Source organism: Cheilinus undulatus, linkage group 5 (assembly GCF_018320785.1).
Source record: "Cheilinus undulatus linkage group 5, ASM1832078v1, whole genome shotgun sequence".
Taxonomy (NCBI): domain Eukaryota; kingdom Metazoa; phylum Chordata; class Actinopteri; order Labriformes; family Labridae; genus Cheilinus; species Cheilinus undulatus.
In genome coordinates, this window is record NC_054869.1 from 7126124 (window position 1) to 7146414 (window position 20291).

Consider the following 20291-nt stretch of genomic DNA (forward strand, 5'->3'; position numbering starts at 1 on the left):
AGGGAAAAAGGCCTGAGCCGGGCTGTGCTGCAAAATCTCAAATCCAGGCAAGCATATTTGTCTGCTTTCTTGTTATTACACTTATGTTGAGCCATGTTCACATGACGAGTTCAGCTAAGGCTCTTATTTCAAGATGTAGAACCAAAAAACATAGATTTGCCTGTAATGAGTAAAAAATTTCTACTAGTGCAAACTAATTTTACTTAAAAGGGATGCACCACTAAGATTAGAGAGTACAGCGCTTAGTTAAACGTGGTTTAAAGTAAGAGTCATGAGATTTTCTGATTAAAATTGGACAGTATGCTTAAGTTATTGCAGCATGGAAAGGCAGGGTGGTTATGACATGAAGTCCTACCCATGATCCTCTCCTGGCAATGGTTTGTTCATGCTGCCAGACATGCTAATGTGGCATTTGCACCAGGTGGCTCCAATAAGGTCAGGGCACAGTAAGACTGTCACACCCCCCGAGGTCCAAATACCATGAGACAGGGCAGCAGGGCCCGCCCCCAAAACTACCAGGAGCTTATCGTCTGACCTTTACCTTTCAAGATCGATTCATCTCACCCCTTTTTAAGTTAAATAACAAAAATAACATTTGATTTACTTTATTGCTTGAATTGGAGACATTCCCCATACAGGGCTTTAAGCAGAGGCATAAACCTCGCTGTATTTCTCTCCAAACTTCCTCCCAAGAATCCACTCTCCTGTGTGCCTCCGTTTGATCTGATTATCTATAGCTCCAGCTGCTGCGTGCTCCAGCACAAAATGAAAAATAAATATGAAAAACAGCAAAGAGAATTCATCTAGATTGTTTCAGAATAAATCATGGCAAAAAAAAGATGGATTTGCAGACATGATTACGATGGGACTGACCTTGGGTTAGAGGGATTGACCGTCTGGCTGTTGGTCATTTTGGCAAATCCACAAAAAAGTTCATGCCGGCACAATTTTGCTTTAATAAACTCCAATCAAATGGCTTGTTTTTACCTTTTATTTATCACATATTTAATCTATTTGACGTTGCATCCACTTATTCTGTTTACTTTTTGCATCGACTTTAATGGCTTTACAAGATTACAGCAAGAAGCACATGCAACCATGGGCATAGCACTGAGGGGGAAAGGGCACTGATTACCAAGGCCCACAGTAGGGAGGGGCCCTTTAGAAGCCTGCAATGAAAGTTTTTATTTATTTTTTTCTTAATAACTAGTCATTATTGAATCAAAAGCCACTAAATGAATCAGTCAACAGCCTGCAATATGCATCAAAGAGAGTAAAATACAATACTGGGGGGGCCCTGCTTCTCCATTAAAATTTCCAAATGGTGTAGTTCAGTGCTGAAAAATAATGCAAGCAGATTTAATTTAACCATAGTAAAAATATAAATTATTGATAGAGAAATAAAGATTCATAAATACATTAAAATACATAGGTATTTGGAAAAATGACACAGCATTGGTTGCTTGGCTAGCCGGTTAAGGGGGCCCCTTTGTTATATTTTTTGAGGGGGCCCAAAATCCCAAGCTACGTCCCTGCATGCAACCAATTCAATAGGTGGTTCACATTACATACACTACCTGTTTTTGCAAATAATATTTTTTAGCCCATTTTTGATAACTGCCCCTTAAAGTTCAGAAAGCTGACATACTGTCCTCCAGCTTTGAGCCTGTTTTAAAATGTTTCTAGCATTTTATTAATCATCGTAGATTAAGTAAAAGAGAACATATATTATTGAGTAATTCCTATATTCTGTACTGTAATGCAAAAACATTACTCTGGTATAGTGAAAGTCAAAGATAAGGCAAAAGCTAAATATAAGATTATTTAACTTAAAAACAATTAAAATTGGAACATGGATTATGCAAAAAGGCACTATCTGATTGGATCAGATCATTTGTGATTATGTTTTTTGGGTTGAGGGCAGAGAGTAAGCTTGACAACAATTCACATCCAAGATTTATGAACAAACTAAATGCCGTCTTTACTGTTTGGTAGTGAGAGACAAGTCTTACAGTGACGAGCGATCTCTATGCAAAGGGCTAAGATTACCTGATCTGTACTCAGGACTGTGATTGTGGGTCAAAGACCCTGTAAAAGGAAAATAAATCTGTATTTATTCTGTTTTTATCTATAGGTTACTGTGTTGTGAACAGTGCCCCCGAGAGCCAAAACATATGTTAAAGTGCCCTCCTGGGAGGCAAAAAGCACTCCAAAGTGCCCTCTTGGGAGCCAAAATGCATGTTAAAGTGCCCTCTTGGGGAATGAAAACACGTGCTAAAGTGCCCTCCTGGTTGGCAAAACACACTAAACTGCCCTCTTGGGTGGAAAAAAGGCATGTTTAAGTACCCTCCTCTTTGGCAAACCCACTAAACTTCCCTCTTGGGTGAAAAAAAAAACACTTTATTGCCCTCTTGGCTGGTTAAAACACACTAAACTGCCCTCTGGATGAAGAAAACACACTGAACTCCAGAAGACCATTAGGACCAAGAAATACTATGAAACATTACTGTTGCAATGACTTTAATGTTGGTCCCTTTTTTTATCTATATTGATCCAGAACTATATCTCACAGAACCAGTTTGGATTATCTGGTGCTAATATGGTGTTAAAATGCACTAGAATACAGGAAATGGCTTCTACTTAATTGAAAATGTTCTGGGGGAAGACCCCCAGACCCCCTTGGGATTTATTTCTTTATTTCTGTGTGTTCTTCATAGTCCAGTGTTGAATCTACACAGTTCCTGTGGATGCTGATCCCAACTACAAACTAACTTGAGTAGTCTGTCTAGTCAGTCTGTTTTAAGGCTATATAATGTGCCATTTGTGTAACATATAAACATGTCTAAAGTGCCCTCGATAACATGCCAAACTTAGTGCCCTCTTCAGTGGCAAGAACATGCTGTATGTGCCCTTTCTTTCTTTTCGCCCCTGCCCTTGAAAAAGTATGTGCATGCCACTGGTTATGAAACCCCAGGTCAAATTTCAGTCAAATAAAACATCTCTTAGTTTATGAAACGAAGCATCAAAATCATGAAAATAAGGCAGTAAAATGTGCTCCAGGATGGTGTGGGCGGGTCTGTTGAGCTGAATGAGCTGAAGCCACGCCCACTCAGGAGAAATACAATCCTCTCAGATTTAAAAAATGTTAGAATCTGAATGGAGGACAGCACTGACACCATTATCCTGCCTCTTGACCTTTTGTTGACTTTAGATCAGGGGCGGCGTTATGGGTGGGTCTAATAATAAAAATATATATACAGTGCTTAACAAATTTATTAGACCACCTGTCATATTTGTCTCAGAGACCATCCAGCATCATGAAGTGCTTTAATGTGGACTCTTTCATTTTCAGTGAGCTCTCCCATTTTACCATTTTGAACAGGAATGAGGGATTTCAAACTGAATTCCCCCAAATTTGAGCCGGCTCACTGGGCTTCTCTGAGAAGTCAGAAATGAATTGAGCATAACATTCAACCACTAAAACTCATTTTTCTGTTCAGGAATGAAGTAAATAACTATAATTTGACATATTAATCAAGAAATATTAATGTGTTTTACTATTTTTCAGTTTTTTTGTAAATCAGTAAATTTGAAAATTCATGTAAAACAATAATAATTATATTTTAGCATTAAAAATATCATTTGGGTTAAAGAGCTTCTACATGTTGGTGTATTAACCATTGCAGAAACGTAAAAAATGATTTTGGTAATTACCAATGCTGTTAATTTAGGGCAGCTGTGGCATAAACCTTACTTTGGTTAGGGTTAGGGTGGTCTAATAAATTTGTAAGTACTGTAAATATTTTAATTTTGTCATGAATTACTCAAAAGCAGCAAAATACATAACTTTGTGCAAAATTAATCAATTAAAAATCTGCTTATGTTTATTTGTGATGCGCCTGCGCAAGTTTGTCATGCACGTTAGTTTGATAAGAGAGCAATGTAGCATACCGGTAGGCTAAGCTAACAGGAGTGATTTTGAAGCCCGAATTATCATTCATTCTTATAATGGCGCAACAGTCATTATTAATTATGTACAACGCCTTAAACCAGGAGTTGAACGAGAGCCGGCAGTGACGACTCCAGTCACCTCTTCTTCTGTCCAGCCGGCTCCTCGGGATGCTAGCAGTAGCACCAGTGCTTATGGAGGGGTCCAGGATCGCCACCGCCACACCCCCTGTAGATCTGTACCATGGAAAGCGTTTGCAGGTGGGTCCTTCTGATGCACTAAAACGTTATAAAAATAAAAAGTAGTGATCTACTAATTTTTATTATTTAAGGCCCAGCCAAAATTGGTTTGGTCCACTCAAAACTGAAATCCTGGCGCCGTCTCTGATTTAGATGAAGAGACGAAGTCTGTTTTCTGGCTCAAATCTCTGTTATGATGCTTTAAATGATCCATAGACCACTGTGGCTGATAGATTTGGCAAATTTTCTTCACAATGAACAGAAAAACAGCATTTAACTGATTGTTAACTTTCAGTAAAGGCAATGACATCAGCTAGCGACAGACTGTACTGAGATGAACTGCTCTGTGATTTTATATTGTGGTGTTAGAGGGGCGGGGTCATTCCCCACTGTGGGCCCACGTATTAGCCCCGCCCACATGAAACCATTAGCCGGGAAAGAGGTGAAAAACTTTCTCACAGTCTCAATCCAAAATTCAATCACATGTAGATCTCAGTGTTTTCACATGTTTACAGCAACCATACTCCAACATATCTAGAGTGTTAAGACAAAACGTTGTGTCGACCTTGTAGAGAAACCAGCTTCTTTACTGAAGAAAAATTCAAGGTATAAAATCTCTTGACCCAGACAGGTCTATACTTTAAGTCATGTCTAGGAAAACATCAAGTTTTGTTACATAGTTCTTTTGTACATTCGACCGACATACTGCATAGTCAGCAGCAAGGACATGAAAGCTTTTCAGAACCTTGGTGTCATAAACACGGCTAACTGCACTTATATAGCTCACTAATCAAGTCTTTGTAAATTATTCCTTTAAAATGTGAAATAAACACAATGCAGTGATTTGCAAATCTTACTTGAATTAGAGACATTCCCCATACAGGGCTTTAAGCAGAGGTGTAAACCTCTCTGTATTTCTCTCCAAACTTTCTCCCAAGAATCCACTCTTCAGTGTGCCTCGGTTTGATCTGATTATCTATAGCTCCAGCTGCTGCGTGCTCTGGCACAAAATGTAAAATAAATATTGTGACATCTACCATGTTGGTCTGTAATACAATATATGTTCAAATCTTGGTCAAGGGGGTGCAACTGGACTTAACTGAGGTTCTTAGAGAGGTATAACCTTAAGATCATCAGCATACCAATGGTCAACTTTTTTTCTAGCACTGGTCCCAGTCACTTTAGCACTGAAGAAGCTTATTTGGAGAAAACCTCAATTTGGATAACTATGACCTAGGTAAATGAGAACCTCCACAGACGATAGAATGCATGAAAATGTCCACACTAAGAATATAAGGATGTAAATATTGACAAGAGCCAAGTGCTTAAAATGTGTAAAAGTAAACTGAAAAAGTCTCAGGAGGTCAGACAGACTCATGTTTCTCCAGCACAAGTTCATCTTGTCCCGGTGTTCAGCTGTAAAATGTTCCTGTTCACCTGAAGAGGCTTATAATTTATCACTTTGTTCATGTTTTTTCAGCAGGATAAAACTCCATCTGTTGCAGTCCTTGTGCTTTAGTGGCTGCAGGGCGTTCTCTATAGCCTTCAGGGCCTCCTCAGTAGCGACTGTCGTTGACCTTCTATCTTAGTAACCGGCAGCTTCACCCAGTTTCCTGGCATCAGACACGGCACAGATACAGCCGTCCTCCTTCTCTACAGCATTGACCACATTGTAGAAACGCTTTGCCGTGTCTTGCTCATGCCCCATCGCCATCAGAGCCTCGATCACATCCTGAAAGACAAAAAGGAGAGCAGGCTCAGATACAGATATGATGTGTTTTTAAAGTTAATAATGAGTTTAGTGTGTTACCTTATCAAATTTGGGTTCAAACTTTGCCGCATTTTGAGAGTCGACAAAAACAACAGGAGTGGCGACGGCCTCCTTAAGGCTCTTTCCAAACCAAAGGTGGTTCATGAGCGTCTGGAGGGGAGACAGTACAGAACATTTCAATCTGTCTGATGGGAAAGTGATGATTACAGAATAGATTATGGACACGCTGAAGACGGCTCTTGCTATGACAACAGTGAGGCGGCAGCAATTTATCTTAATGGCACTTAGCGTGATTGCCCTTGATACGTACCGAGGCAATCCCAGTCGTGATCATGCTGCCACCAGTCGATCCAATCACCAGCGTCTTCGACCGAGACTTCAGCACAGTGGGGGCCATGGAGGAGGGAGGCTGCTCCCCTGTGAGCACAACAAAAGCTTTGATTGACAGAACAGACGCGTCAATGTGAGAAGAATGAAAAGACAACGATTATAAATGCACGCCATCAGGGGGCCGCGAGACAGTGAATCAAAGACGTCCATCAGAGGATGAAGGGCAGTAATTCAACCCCGGCATGTGATTCACCTTTGTTCAACATTTTTCATCCTCTTATAAAAAATAACCAAATATTTCAGAAAAGATGCAGAGGGATATTAAACAGAGTGCCAAATGAAAATTTAAAAAGCCCATTGTGCCTCTATAATTCATGTTGTTATGAGAAAATGAATGCCAAATAAGGTTTAGTATTTCTGTCCAAAAGGAGTACACTCATCCATTTAACAAGAAATATTCATGACACAAGGCTAAAGTTGAGCAGAATCATTTATTTACTCACTACCAAAGATCCTGTGAGGACTCTAGTTAACTCAAAATGAAAAAAAACTCTCAAGTTGTCTTTTTTGCACAACTAAAGACATCTCTGATGTTGACGCTTCGGCAGAAAGCTGTCAACATGAGCCTGTCCAAGTAACCCGCACTGCAATGTGCAATGGGGACGATGCCCAACATTGGGAACCACCGACCAAACGACGCTGGGCTTACCAACTCAATGCTCTTTGACCCCTTGGTTGCTATTTGACCCACCTATCAAATCTTGCCCAATCAAGTGCTTGGTTAACAGAGCAATGTCACATCTGCTTTGCTAAAGCAGGAAGCAACAGTAAGAATTCCAAATCACAGTAAAGATTGTTCAGTTACATTAGTGTCTGGCTATAAATCAATTTATCATGAGGGTTAAGGATTAGAATGAGGGTTGTTTAGGGTTAGGGTTACAGTTTAGGGACAGTGATAGGTGGATCAATAAAACACACCAAAACAAACAGTACAGAGCAAGATTTGGTAGGACGGGTCAAATAGGGTTGCGTGGGTGGTGCCTAATGTTGGGCATTGCCCACATTAAGCGCTGTGTTGTGCACCACCCCCTCTTGCTTACTGCAGTGAAGGGCTTCTTGGTCTACTAGACAAACACCATCCAGCCCATGCTCTGTTCAGGTGGAAGGATTCAGGGTACAACCTGAGGCACCACAGGCCACAGAGCATCCAAACTCACAAGGCCCGCTTCTACAACAGCTTCTTCCGTGCTGCTGTCAGACTAGTTTCACAGGACATTAAAGACCCTGTAAAGTCAGATCCAAAGTTTTTGTCTTAACACTCTAGATACGTTGGAATATGGTTGCTGTAAACATGTGAAAACACTGAGATCTACATGTGACTGAATTTTGGATTGATACAGTTACAAAGTTTTTCATCTATTTTCTGGCTTGGTTTCATGTGGGCGGGGCCAATATGTGGACTTGTGATGTCATGAGCCCACAGTGGGGAATGACCCCGCCCCTCTAACACTACAATATAAAATCACAGAGAAATTCATCTCAGTCCAGTCTGTTAGCTGATGTCACTGCCTTTATTGAAAGTTAAGAGTCAGTTAAATGCTGTTTTTTTTTTTGTTCACAGTGAGGTAAATTTGCCATATCTATCAGCCACAGTGGTCTATGGATCTTTTAAAGTATAACAGAGATTTGATCTAGAAAACAGACTTTGTTTCTTATCTAAGTTTAACAAAAGGTCAAGAGGCTAATGGTGTGAGTGCTTTCCTCAGTTCAGATTGTAGCAATTTCTTAATTTGAGAGGATCGTATTTCTCCTGAGCGGGCGTGGCTTCAGCTCATTAAACAGACACGCCCACACCATCCTGGAGGAGATTTTACTGCCTCATTTTTCATGATTTTGAAGCTTAATTTTATAAACTTAAAGATGTTTTATTTGACTGAAACTTGACTTGGGGATTCACAATACAGTGTCCTGTCATACAACAAACCTAAATACAGATCTATTTTCACGTTACAGGGTCCTTAAAGTGGGAAGGACATATCAGACACATCTCCTGCTCAGTGGACACTTAACTACCTCTCTGGTCATAACACATTAGTAACAAATGTGCAATAATAACTACTGTCAATAAATGCAATTATTGAAGTGTGCAATAACTTGTGTGAAATTATCTCTGTGCAACAACCAATGCAAGAAATCTAAGGTACAATGACAGATGTAGAAATCTTAAAAGTTTTTACAGCTATGTTATTTTATCTATCTTACCTTTTTAAAATTTATTTTGCATTTATTTTATTTTATTTCATTTTATATACTCTTTTAATTTTCATATGTATACATGTGTATTTGTGTACAGTGTACATTCCTTGTGTATTTTGGTAATACAACTTTATTTATTCTCAAGTCTTCTTTATTTTATTGTTATATTTTATACTTTCCTATTTTTATACTTTTTAGTCTTTTGTAGAGCTGACTCAAGAAGCAACACAAAAAATTCTGACCTGTACTGTCCTGCACCTGTGCATATGGCAATAAATATCTATTCTATTCTATTCTATTCTATTCTATTCTATTCTATTCCTGCCCTGTAGCTAGTGAAGGTTTACGTTGCCACTGTAATGGGGCTAAATATTGTCAGTGCTCATGATGGTTAACGCTGGTCTTCATTTCAACAAGGTATATTCTTTATTGTAATATTAATGGTTAATGCTGGTCTATTATAATAGGACACAACAGATAGTATGGTCTAGACCTGCCCTCTGTTGAAAGTATCTTGAGATAACTTTGGTTATGAATTGGCGCTTTTCAAACAAAGATTGATTGACTGATGTTGATGAGGTTGTTGATATAATGCATTGACAAATTTGGGCTTTCAGATACCAAGTGACCAGGTGCTTCCATATCATGCTTTCACATCTTCAGTGTCATCCTCATACTGAAACTCACTCATCCACCTTTGATGTCTACATAAGCTCAAACATCCCTTCCGTGGCTCTCGTACCATGGCTTGGTTATTCTTGCAAAGCAGATGGATTTGCCAGACTCGCTCTCTGTCATCAGGCAAATCCATCTTGAAAAGCTCCCATCCACATTGTTTGTGTCAAACTGAACACTGTTCGGACCAATCAGCATCATTTGAGGAGAACAAGGTGGTAGCTATGGGGTGTGTATAAAGGTGTGTATATGTCAGTATCTGTATCACTAAATCAATTATGGAAATACATGCATATCTGCAAAAATCCAATATCATGCATTCCTATCCAATAGTGACTGATTACAAGCCTAATATATCTGACCTTGGACCATTTGGCACAGCAGTGCCTTTATTTAAATGATAACATGTCCATGGTGACAAAAGCATCCTTACATTAACAGGGTGGAGTATCCTTCTTCCTTATCCTGCGTGTGCATAATAGCATTCACTATAAATACACTTAAAAAGCACAGAGTAGCTCTACTTGATGACAGCATAAATCACCAAAGATCTAAATATTTATCCAAAAAGAGCACTGTTATCTGTACCAGAAATTTACATAACATATCCACTGATGATTTATGTTTAACATGGATAATCACCACTCTTATCAAAAAAGCCAAAAATTAAATTTACTTTTTGCTGTAGTAAAATATAGCGTTATCAAAATTTTAGCCCGGTTTCTTAAATCAAAATTCCCTGTTATTGTAAATGTCAACAACAGTGCAGGAGAAAATTGACTAAAATATTTGGAAAGTAATGTCAGAGTTCATAGCTAAGCTGTGATGTGCACAAATGTCTGGATGCCAGAGAATAAAGTAGAGGGAATGGAAATAAGTGAAATAATTCAGGGAAAGGCAAAAATGGGTCAAGAAAGGCCAAAAAAATGGATGAGAAAAAGGTCTGGTATGTGAATACCATTAAAATACCTCATGATATTAAACCTAACATCAACTACAGGCAGCTGTGAGAGACCCAGGAATTAGAATGTGATATTTAGTCATGTCTGAGTGAATGTAACTCTATTATTCCAGGTAAATAAGGAACAAGAACCTGTTCTAATAGTGTTTAGATAACTTATCTGTACTTGGCTCTCATTTTTCATGATGGCTGAATGAAAATGGACAATGGTGTCATGCTGATGTGATTACCAGGAGAGATGCTATCTACCCTTCCACAGAAGTCAGACAGCTCGTTGTTGAGGATGACTCCGGTGCTCGCAGAAAAGACCTTTGAGCCAAATCTGTGAACGTCAGAGGAAGAAGATTTGAGCTGGTGCAGCCTTAAATACATAAACATGAAGTATTAACGCCGTGTATTAACTGGAAAGCTTTTGGACTGTGAGTACTGAAGTCTCATAAAAAAACAGAGATTTCTTTTTTAAATTCCTTTCACAAAAACACTTGCTCCATAATCTCTTAAATCTTCTTAATCCTCTGCTTTCCAACCAACAACAATATCTGGCGTTTGGAGCAGAACCCTGCGGGGACTGACATGTGGTTGATGGTGCTGGTTACAGACACAGCAGATCCGTCCTCAGCCAGCACAGACACATGCGTGGTGCCGATGCTGTCCAGGTGCGGGGTGATGTTGTAATACTGGGGTTTATGGGTCCTGTCATCACTGATCAAGTTCCGGATGTAGTCGGCAAAGCTGTCTTCTGTGAATTTCTTTGCCATCTGTGCAAGAACAGAGCATTAGAGAACACCCACACAAGAAGAAAAGACATGTTTTAAATCTAAAGTTTTAATCATAATTCAAGCTTGTCACTGCTCTGCAGAGAGAGGGAAAGTACCTGAAAATAACTACATTTTAAAAGCTGATTTTAACCCTTAAATCTTTTTAAAGCCTCCAAACTTTCTTGAATGTTTCAGGCATTGCACACATGCTTGTTGAGGATAATACGTGATGCCAAACATTAAAGTTAAGCTTTATGGTGGATTTGCACATATAAAATTAAGCACATTAAGTACAAAAATGTGTGTTTGGTAGATTATTTCTTTGTTGTAGCAATGCTTCTTGGCAAAAACATGTATACCATTGGAAAGCACGATTATGCCCCGACATTTTACATTTGTTGTAGTTGGCTATTTGCTTGTCTCCATCTCTCTCTTTCTGTCTTTCCAAGTCCGACACAGTCTTTGGAGTTCAACCAGTCCATCCAACCTCTCTCCATCAACATCAAGCCTTCCTCCAAAAACCTCAGAGTTGTTTTGACTCACATTTAAACTTTAACAATTAACAATTAAGCTGGTTCAATCGTGATCTTTCAGTTAAGAGACACTACAAAAATCTGTTTCATACTAAACCCACTAAACCTTTTAACCGCACCTTATTCTTGTCCTGGATCGACTATTGCAACTTTCCCTGCACTGGCATGACTTACTCTTCCATATCACCTCTACAATCGGTACAAAAGGCAGCATCTAGATCACGGGTGTCAAACTCAAGGCCCAGGGGCCAAATGCGGCCCGTGGTGCAGTTTTACCCAGCCTGCAAGAGTTACAAAAGCTTTTAAAATTTGGGAAAGTAGAGAGCAGAAATAATGAGATAAAAAGCCAGGAATGAGGTAAAGAAATGTATTTGTGTTTTCATTATGCATCCCAAGAAAATGATTGCAACTTAGGATTTGGACTTTTTATTTCATATTTTGACCTTTAAAATTCACAATTTTTCATTTTAAATCAAATCTTGACCTTTAAAACTCCTAACTTTGACTTTTAATTCCATGTTTTCATTTTTTTAAACTACTAATCTAGAATTTTATCTCATATTTTGACCTTTGAGAGTTACAATTTTGAATTTTATCTTCTATTTTAACTTTTTAAACTCTTGATTTTGTATTTTATCTCATATCTTAACCTTTAAGTCACGATTTTAACTCTCTATCTCATATATTTGCCTTTAAAAGCCTTATTTTTACTTTTAATTTTGTATTTTGACCTTTAGGATTTAAAGAGTTGACTTTTTATCTCAGATTTATTGATGCTGTGAAATTTAATAATTTTGACTTTTTTTTTTTTAGAAATCTTAAAATCATTTATCATCACTGTTCAATTTTCCCCCAAATTCATTAACTATAAAGGGGGGGGGGGCTTTGTCTGCTCTAAAACTGATTTAGCACACATTAAACAAAATCCTGATACATAAAAAAACGACATATTTTATTCATATTTTATTCACAATAGAACTTAATAACATATCAGATGTTGAATCTGAGACATTTTACTATTTCATGAAAAATATAAGCTCATTCTGAAATTTATGGCAGAAACACATCACATATAAATTGGGACGGGCCAACAAAAGGCTGGAAAAGTAAATGAAAAACAGCTGGAGGAGCATTTTGCAACTAAGCAGGTTTATTGGCAACAGTGCAGTAGCCTGACTGGGTATAAAAGGAGCATTTTAGAGAGTCTCAGAAGTAAAGATGGGCATTGTAGAACAATTTCAGGAAAACGTTCTTCAATGTAAAATGGCTTGGACTTTGAATATCTCACCATCTACAGTACGTAATATCATCAGAAGATTCAGAGAATCTGGAGAGATCTCTGTGAACATGGACAAGGCTGAAGGTCAATACTGGACACCCGTGATCTTTGGGCTTTCAGGCAGCACTGCATCAAAAACAGGTATGATTCTGTACTGGATATCACTGCATGGGCTCAGGAACACTTCCAGAAATCATTGTCTGTCTACACAGAAGGCCATGCCATCCACAAATAACAGAACGTTGTATCGTGCAAAGAAGAGGCCATATGTGAGAACAATCCAGAAACAACGCTGTCTTCTCTGGGACGATGCTAATCTAAAATGGACTGAGGCAAAATGGAAAACTGTTCTGTGGTTAGATGAATCAAAATTTGAAATTATTTTTGGAAATCACAGAACCTGTGTCCTGTGGACTAAAGACAAGAAGGACCATCCTGCTTATCAAAAGCCTGCATAAGATCTACTTACTCAAGGATGAACCATTGATTCGTTTCAAAGACGAGTTTCTCCTAATGAGGGAGAAAAGCTGTTAAAAGGGGCCTTCCCAGTTCGCAGTGTGAACTTTACACTGCAAGCTCACAAATCATCCTCAGATCACTCACAGTGTTAAGCAGGAAGCCCACTTTTCACAGCTTTTCCCCCCCTCGTCAAGTGAAATTCATCCGTGTAAAAAAATATATTGGACTATTTAATACATAATTCATATTAAACACTCTTTATGGAGTGCCGTTTTATTAAGAAGACTCCTCAATTCAAAATTTCAAAATAGCAAATGAGTCCTGAAGGTGGTCCAAACCGAGCTGCACCTCTCTTCTCCATTTGGAAATGTTTGGGACCATTGTGTTTTTAGGCTTGGGGAATGGGGGGTTTACACGTTTTAAGATAAGTTTGAGCTACAGAACATGCAGCCAGTGTCAGAGAATAATCATGGCCCATCACAAGAAAGCATCACAAAACATGAAAGAGATACAGCAACAGAACAGCAGTGTCCAGTAGCAGGTTTTTTGGACTCAAAGGGGGTGTCGGGGGTGATTAGAAGAGTATGATGGTTTACAAACTGTCAATAAAGGAGGTTAAAACTTCCGCTCCTTGGTTATAAGGAACCTAAATGGTGAACCCTGTATATCTCACTCATCATTTTCTCGAGTTTACCTGTGCTGAGCTGGACCAGATGTCTTTCTTTATCCCATTGACAAACTTAAAGGCCTCTATGTAGTGATGATAAGCCAGTTTCTTTTTCTCACCGGTGAGAGAGCCTGGATTCAACCCATAACCTGTGAATAAAACACAGCTTTATCCTTTACATTCCAAGTGTATCTCACATCCAAGCATGTGTTGTATCTAGATTCTCCTGTAACAGACACTCGGAGTCAACAATAGTGTGAAACAGCCTATGACGGTACTAATTTGGCACAGCTCTGCTCACTTCATGAGTGAAGCTAACAAGCTTCTTTATGTGATCTGAGCACATGGAAAAGCAGCTCTGCACACTGCATGCAGCACGAACCTTTCATGATGTTCAGGACGAGGCTGAGTATGATGCCTCCTGCAGGGGGTGGGGGGATGTACATCTGGTACTCTCCCAAAGGAACAGCCCACGCATCCGTCACTGAAACTCTGTATGCTGCCAAGTCCTGCATCGTGAGTGTTCCTCCTGAGCAAAAGCATTGAAACAAATGGTACTGCTGAGCAAAACTGAAAGAAAAGTGTCTCAGTTCCACATAATGGAGACTTTTAATGCATCCAGGCAGCTCGCGGTCTGTGAGTGATCACTGCAGCGCTTCACAGATACAATTGATTTGTTCTTTTGTAATTAGATCACAGAGCCAGGCCGAGATAGAAAATGGTTGAAAAGAGAGGAAGATGAATTAAACCCGTCTGACAATACCTGCCTCCTGTATGTCTTGGATTAAATCCTTTGCTATGCTCCCAGTATAAAAAGGATCCGCCCCGTGGTTTGCAATCACCTCCAAAGTGTCGGCCAGTTTCTCAAACTTTACAATATCACCAGTCTGCAGCAGCCTCCCATTCTTATCTGAAAACAGCTTCCTAAAGGTCAAACACAGTGACAGATGATTTATGCATGAGGTTAAATGTTCTGTTCTCTTTTTGACATCACATTTCTGAGTCACAATGTGAAAGTTTTCTGTACCGTAGTGACTGGGTCTCATTCGAATCAATAAATGAGAGGTATCGGCCCTGGATTTGTGGGATAGGAAACCCTTCTCTGGCCAGCTGGATGGTCGGCTCGAAGAGGGCTTTCCACGGCAGCTTCCCATACAGCTTGTGGGCCATCTCATAACCCCGAAGTTCTCCTGGGACCCCGATCCAGGTAGAGCCTGGAGAGACAGGTGCATGAATGTACAGGTGGGTCAAAGGCCTTAATGGTGTGCTTAAATTTACTACAAGAATGTAAAATGTAAGGGTTTTTTACTCAGAGACATCTATGGCCAAAGGTTGGGCTTTTTGTTGCAGAAATGGCCAAATGAAGTAGTGTAAAGGGGTTAAAATTTTCAAAAATGAGTTAATATTGGTGCTACTGGGGAGGGGCCCTTCTCTGGGATTTTCAGGGGCCCAACTAATTCTGTGGGCGGGCCTGTCTCCTTGTGGCCTGCTGCATTATAGATAATAGGGATAGAGCTCACTGGTAATGCCTAAAAATTTCCTGCATTACAAATACTAGTATGATATTTTTGTTTATTTGAAAGCCCCCTGAGTCTCTGTCTAGACTACATCTGGCCCTTGTGTAAATATACCTGATGACCCCTGCTGTAGAGCATTTATGAGGTCAGGCACTGATGCAGGGCCAGAAGGCCTGGAAGGGGTGGAGGTTAGGGCTCTGTGTGTGTCAGTCATGTTCTTCCACACAATCTCATCAAACCTTGTCTTTATAGTCCTTGCTTTGTGCACCGGGGCACAGTCATGTTGAAACAGAAAAGGGACTTCCCCAAACTGTTGCCACAAAGTTAGAAGTATAGCATTGTCCAAAACATCTTGCTTTGCTGAGGCATTAAGACTGGCCTTCGCTGGAGATAAAGGTCCTAGCCCAAACCCTAAAAAACAGCCCTATACCATTATCCCTCCTCCACCAAAATACACAGCTGGCACAGTGCAGTCAGGCAGGTGATGTTCTTCCAGCATCCACCAAACCCAGAATCACTGCTCCACAGTCCAGTGTCAGTACACATTACATCACTCCATCTGACGCCTGGCATCGGACTTGGTGATGTGAGGCTTGCATGCACCTGGAATGGAAACCCATTCATGAAGCTCCTCCCACACAGTCTGTGCTCTCATTAATACCAGGAGAATTTCAGAACTCGTCAGCTGTGGAATCAGCAGAGCATAGGCCACTTTTACACACCATGCACCTTAGCTGTCGTTGACCTCGCGCTGTGATTTTACTTGGTGGTTGAGTTGCTGTTGTTCCTAAACTCTTCCACTTTGCAGTTGACTGTGGAATATCCAGCAGGGATGAAATTTCACAAACCATCTTATTGCAAAAGTAGCATCATCACGGCATACTTGAAGTCACTGAGCTCTTCAGAACGACCCATTTCATGAGTCAAATGTATGGCTAATGCTCGACTTCATACACCTGTAGTAACAGGTCTGATTGAAACATCTGAATTCAAAGACGAGTGGATGCTGTTCTATCTGCAAAAGGTGGACCACATCCAGAGTTTGAATACTTTTGTCCATATGTATAGTAGTTCTGTTGATCAGTAATAGTCCACATTTTGGCATCTGAGCACAAAGTGTTTAAATTTTTAAATTTGTGTTATAACTGTGCATAGTGACCGCCCTTTATGTCTGACATCCAGGGGCGTAACTAGGGATTCTGGGCCCCCAGAAAGAATTTACACAGGGCCCCCATTAACTGGCGAGACAAGCAACATATGTGAGTCGTGTGAGTCTTTTTTTACAAATATCTATGCATTTTAAGGTATTTTTGAACCATAATTTCCCCATTTGGGAACAACAATTTTACTATGGTTAAATTAAATTTACTTGCATTATTTCATAGCGCTGTACTACACCATTTGGACATTTTTAAGGTAGGAGCAGTATTGTATTTTACTGTGCCAATGCTGATACTGATTCTGAGATATATATATATATATATATTTTTTTTTTTTTTTTACACGTATAAAGTGTGAGGTTACATGAGGCTGTAGTAAACCACCCAGCTCCTCTTATTAAAAAGCAAAAAAAAAAAAAATGAATTGAATTTAAATGTATTCAAAACAAATTTATTTGAACTACTACTAAAAATATATATCAACATTATCCAAAAAACAGGCTTGAAATCCCTGTCTATAATAATATAATGCAATTAAGTGGCATTTAATTGCAAAAGGCAGCTTAAACGGCCATTGAGGATCACTGCTTTAGTCACGTTTGATATAATAATGACACTTATTACTAAGAAATAAATCAAAACACACTTTTCATTGCAGGCTTCCCAAGGGTCCCTCCCTACTGTGGGCCCAGGTAATCAGTACCCTTTATCCCCCCTGTGCTATGCCCATGCTGATATCACCATCTTGGCAGCTGCGCCTGGCATTAACAATATGGAAATCATCAGTCTTGTCAGTGATAGTCTTATTTGTTTCTGTGGCTCATAAAGAGGCATCAGTATCAGTTTCCTCTGTGACATAACTTCCTGAAACTCCTCACTGGATCTGATGTGAGTTACATCGGTGTACTGTGACATTTACTTTAGTAAAGAGTCTTACTGATGCCATTATCAAGGTAGAGTACAATAAAAGATAACAAACATGATTTAACTGAGATGTCCATACAAAGAGCATTGTGAACAATGCTGCTTTTAAAGACTTGTTTTTCTTTTATTTGAGGTATATTGTACATAAAACCACTTTTTCCCTTCTCTGATAACGTCCTCACTATCATACACAGATAAAACTCCCCTGTCTGCAGAAAAGCCTCACAAGTTCATGTCCCAGCAAGATTAATTGCTCCTGTTCCTGTTCCAGGAGTTTGTGTGTGGTCTTGGCTGAAAGCTCAGCGCTGGGATTCATCCTATACATCAGGCCTTCTGGGCCCCAAGTGTGTAAACACTCAGCAGCACAACAGGAATAACTGGAACTCCTCAGCCAAACACTGAGCACGCATCTGTCACGTATGTGGCTGCAGAAGCACGGCTGGCCCGGTGTGAAACATACTAAGACCCTTTAAAAGCATGCAGTTCTTTGAATGGAAAACAGCAGAGCAATACCTGGCACCATCTGAAAGGTCTTGGGACATAATTTCAGCAGGTCTGGATTAAACTTCTGTGGCACCGTCTCTCTGGAGTTGATTATTTTGACATTGCCTTTGAAAAGAGGAGAGATTATGAGTGCAAACAGCCTCCACAGAGGAGCAATCTTCATTCGAGACGCTGTTCTTACCAGATCTGTCCATCACTGTGAATATGGAGCCCCCTCCGATGCCCATGCTCTGTGGGTTTACAAGGGAAGTGCACAGCAGCGCAGCAATGGCGCCATCTACCGCCGAGCCTCCTCTCTGCAGGATGTCCCTGTGAGGTTACAGGCTGATTACTGGTCATGTTGCGCTGTTTTTTTGCCATGCAGTTTGCAGCTGAATGCTGGTATTTTGCAGAGGATGGTGTCTGTGATAGGCTGAGGCTCGAAAGGCTCAAAAAGGGAAATGTTTTTGGGAAGTGGAGGACTGTTACTGTTACTGTTCTGCTGCTTACTTGGAATGTTATAAAAATCCAGGAAAGTTACGTCTAAGTGAAGACCCACTAACAGTGCTCAACGGCTCAAAATAATTAGGAAACAACTGATCAGTAAAGCATATGATCAATTTACAGATAATCATGATCAGATGATAATTAAATGGTGCATTAAATCAAATAACACAACTTAATTGCTCAGAAAAATGAACACTGGAGTGGTAATAAAGTTCCTATAATGAGTTACCGTAATACTTCGAGATATTGCCGGTAAATTTGTTTTTTCCCTTTAAGAAACAATAGCTGAAACATAAAAGTTGATCAGGACTTAAACATTTAAAACATCAAGTTATTGATTAGGGTTACAAGTCGAAAATTTGTATCGTTTTGATTACCGTAATGCCAACGAAGGCGCATTGGGAACAGGAACTTGGTGCGTAAAGATCTTTCAGACCCATACTAAAGGAGAGAAAACACTCACCGTCCAATCTCTGAACATTTCTTGGAGTCTGCAGCCACAGCAGCCTTGGGAAAAGTGTCATCCGGACACTTGCGCCTGATAAGAACAGCAATTAACACAATGACAGCAACCACACACAACAGTATCAGTGCGCAACACCCGCACACCCTCGCCTTTGACCTCGCCATGGCTGGAGTCAATATCCTGTACCTCCGCGGAGATCATTAAAGATCCGTTTTGAGTTTACACGTCATCTCCTCAGAAATATCTAGACCTCACTGACTGAACGCCAGGTTACCCGATCAGATGGGGGCGGGCACCGGGCAGCATGGCTCCACCCGCTTGCCTGGAGCGCACGGAAGAGGGAGAAACAAGAGTAAATGACTGAGTTGATTTTTGCCAGAGGCGTTTTCACTTGAAAGCAACGAGCTAGTTTATGTGGCAGCCACCCAGCAGGGTGCTGGATCAAAGCCATGGAGCAGACAGAAGACTCTGGGTGCAAACATTGAACCTGAGAGCAAACATTGAACTCAAGAGCAACAGAGACAACATTTAAAGTAAGAAAAGGCGCAGATTCAACCAACAGAACACTTTAATATTTATGAGGTTTTCTTAAATATAAGGGCACTCAGCCAGGAAAATAGTCTTTCTGCTTAAAAAAAAAAAAAACTTGTTTTGTAATAAAAAAAATTTAAATAAAAGAAAGTCTACCCTCATGTTTAAAGGAGGCTTTGACTAATGAAACTAAAATGTGCAGCAGTGTTCATGATTCCACTTGCTGTCATTTGCTCTCATCTACACTTTTGAATATGTAAACACTGCCTTTGATGACCTTTACACAAACAGAGGCTACAATGACATTGCATTCAAATACACCTACGTTATTATGGAGCTGGCCCTGCTTTTGCAGCTATAACAGACTCCACTCTTCTTGGAAGGCTTTCCACAACATTTTGGAGTGTTTCTGTGGGAATTTGTACCCATTCATTCTGTAGAGCACTGATCATCAACTGGCAGCCTGGGGGCCAAATCAGGCCCCAAAAGCTTCCTGTCCGGCCCTGAAAGATCATTAAATTCAGAAAAGGAGGAAAAGGAGATTTTAAGAGTATCTGTATATGCTTTAAATGTCTGCAGCTGTTAAATCCATCTCACAAAAAATTAAGATTGAAATAGTTTAAGAATGACTAACCATTTGATCAGTTTTTACAGAAATTTACTGACAAAATTAGTCGATATTTAAAAAATGGTTAAGGTTGGCAGAAGTGTTGCAAAATTTGGCAGAGAAAAGTTGTGAAAAGAGGTTAGAATGCGTCAAAAAATGGTAAAGGAGTAAAAAGGGGCAAAAGGTATCAAAAAATGGTTAAAATTGACAAAAACTAGT

The 20291-nt window shown here is 39.8% G+C and overlaps 1 protein-coding gene across 1 annotated transcript; it reads right to left on the minus strand.

Annotated features, from left to right (window-relative positions):
- Window positions 1-5079: 5079 nt before the first annotated feature.
- Window positions 5080-19098, minus strand: ggt5a (gamma-glutamyltransferase 5a). Its single transcript, XM_041788148.1, has 12 exons — window positions 18932-19098; window positions 18164-18291; window positions 17992-18087; window positions 14905-15091; window positions 14641-14801; window positions 14260-14406; window positions 13905-14026; window positions 10755-10939; window positions 10412-10503; window positions 6270-6376; window positions 5999-6109; window positions 5080-5920 (listed from the first exon to the last, which is right to left on the minus strand). The coding sequence occupies exons 1-12, from the start codon at window positions 19096-19098 to the stop codon at window positions 5774-5776; spliced, it is 1650 nt and encodes a 549-aa protein (XP_041644082.1). The 3' UTR covers window positions 5080-5773.
- Window positions 19099-20291: the final 1193 nt, after the last annotated feature.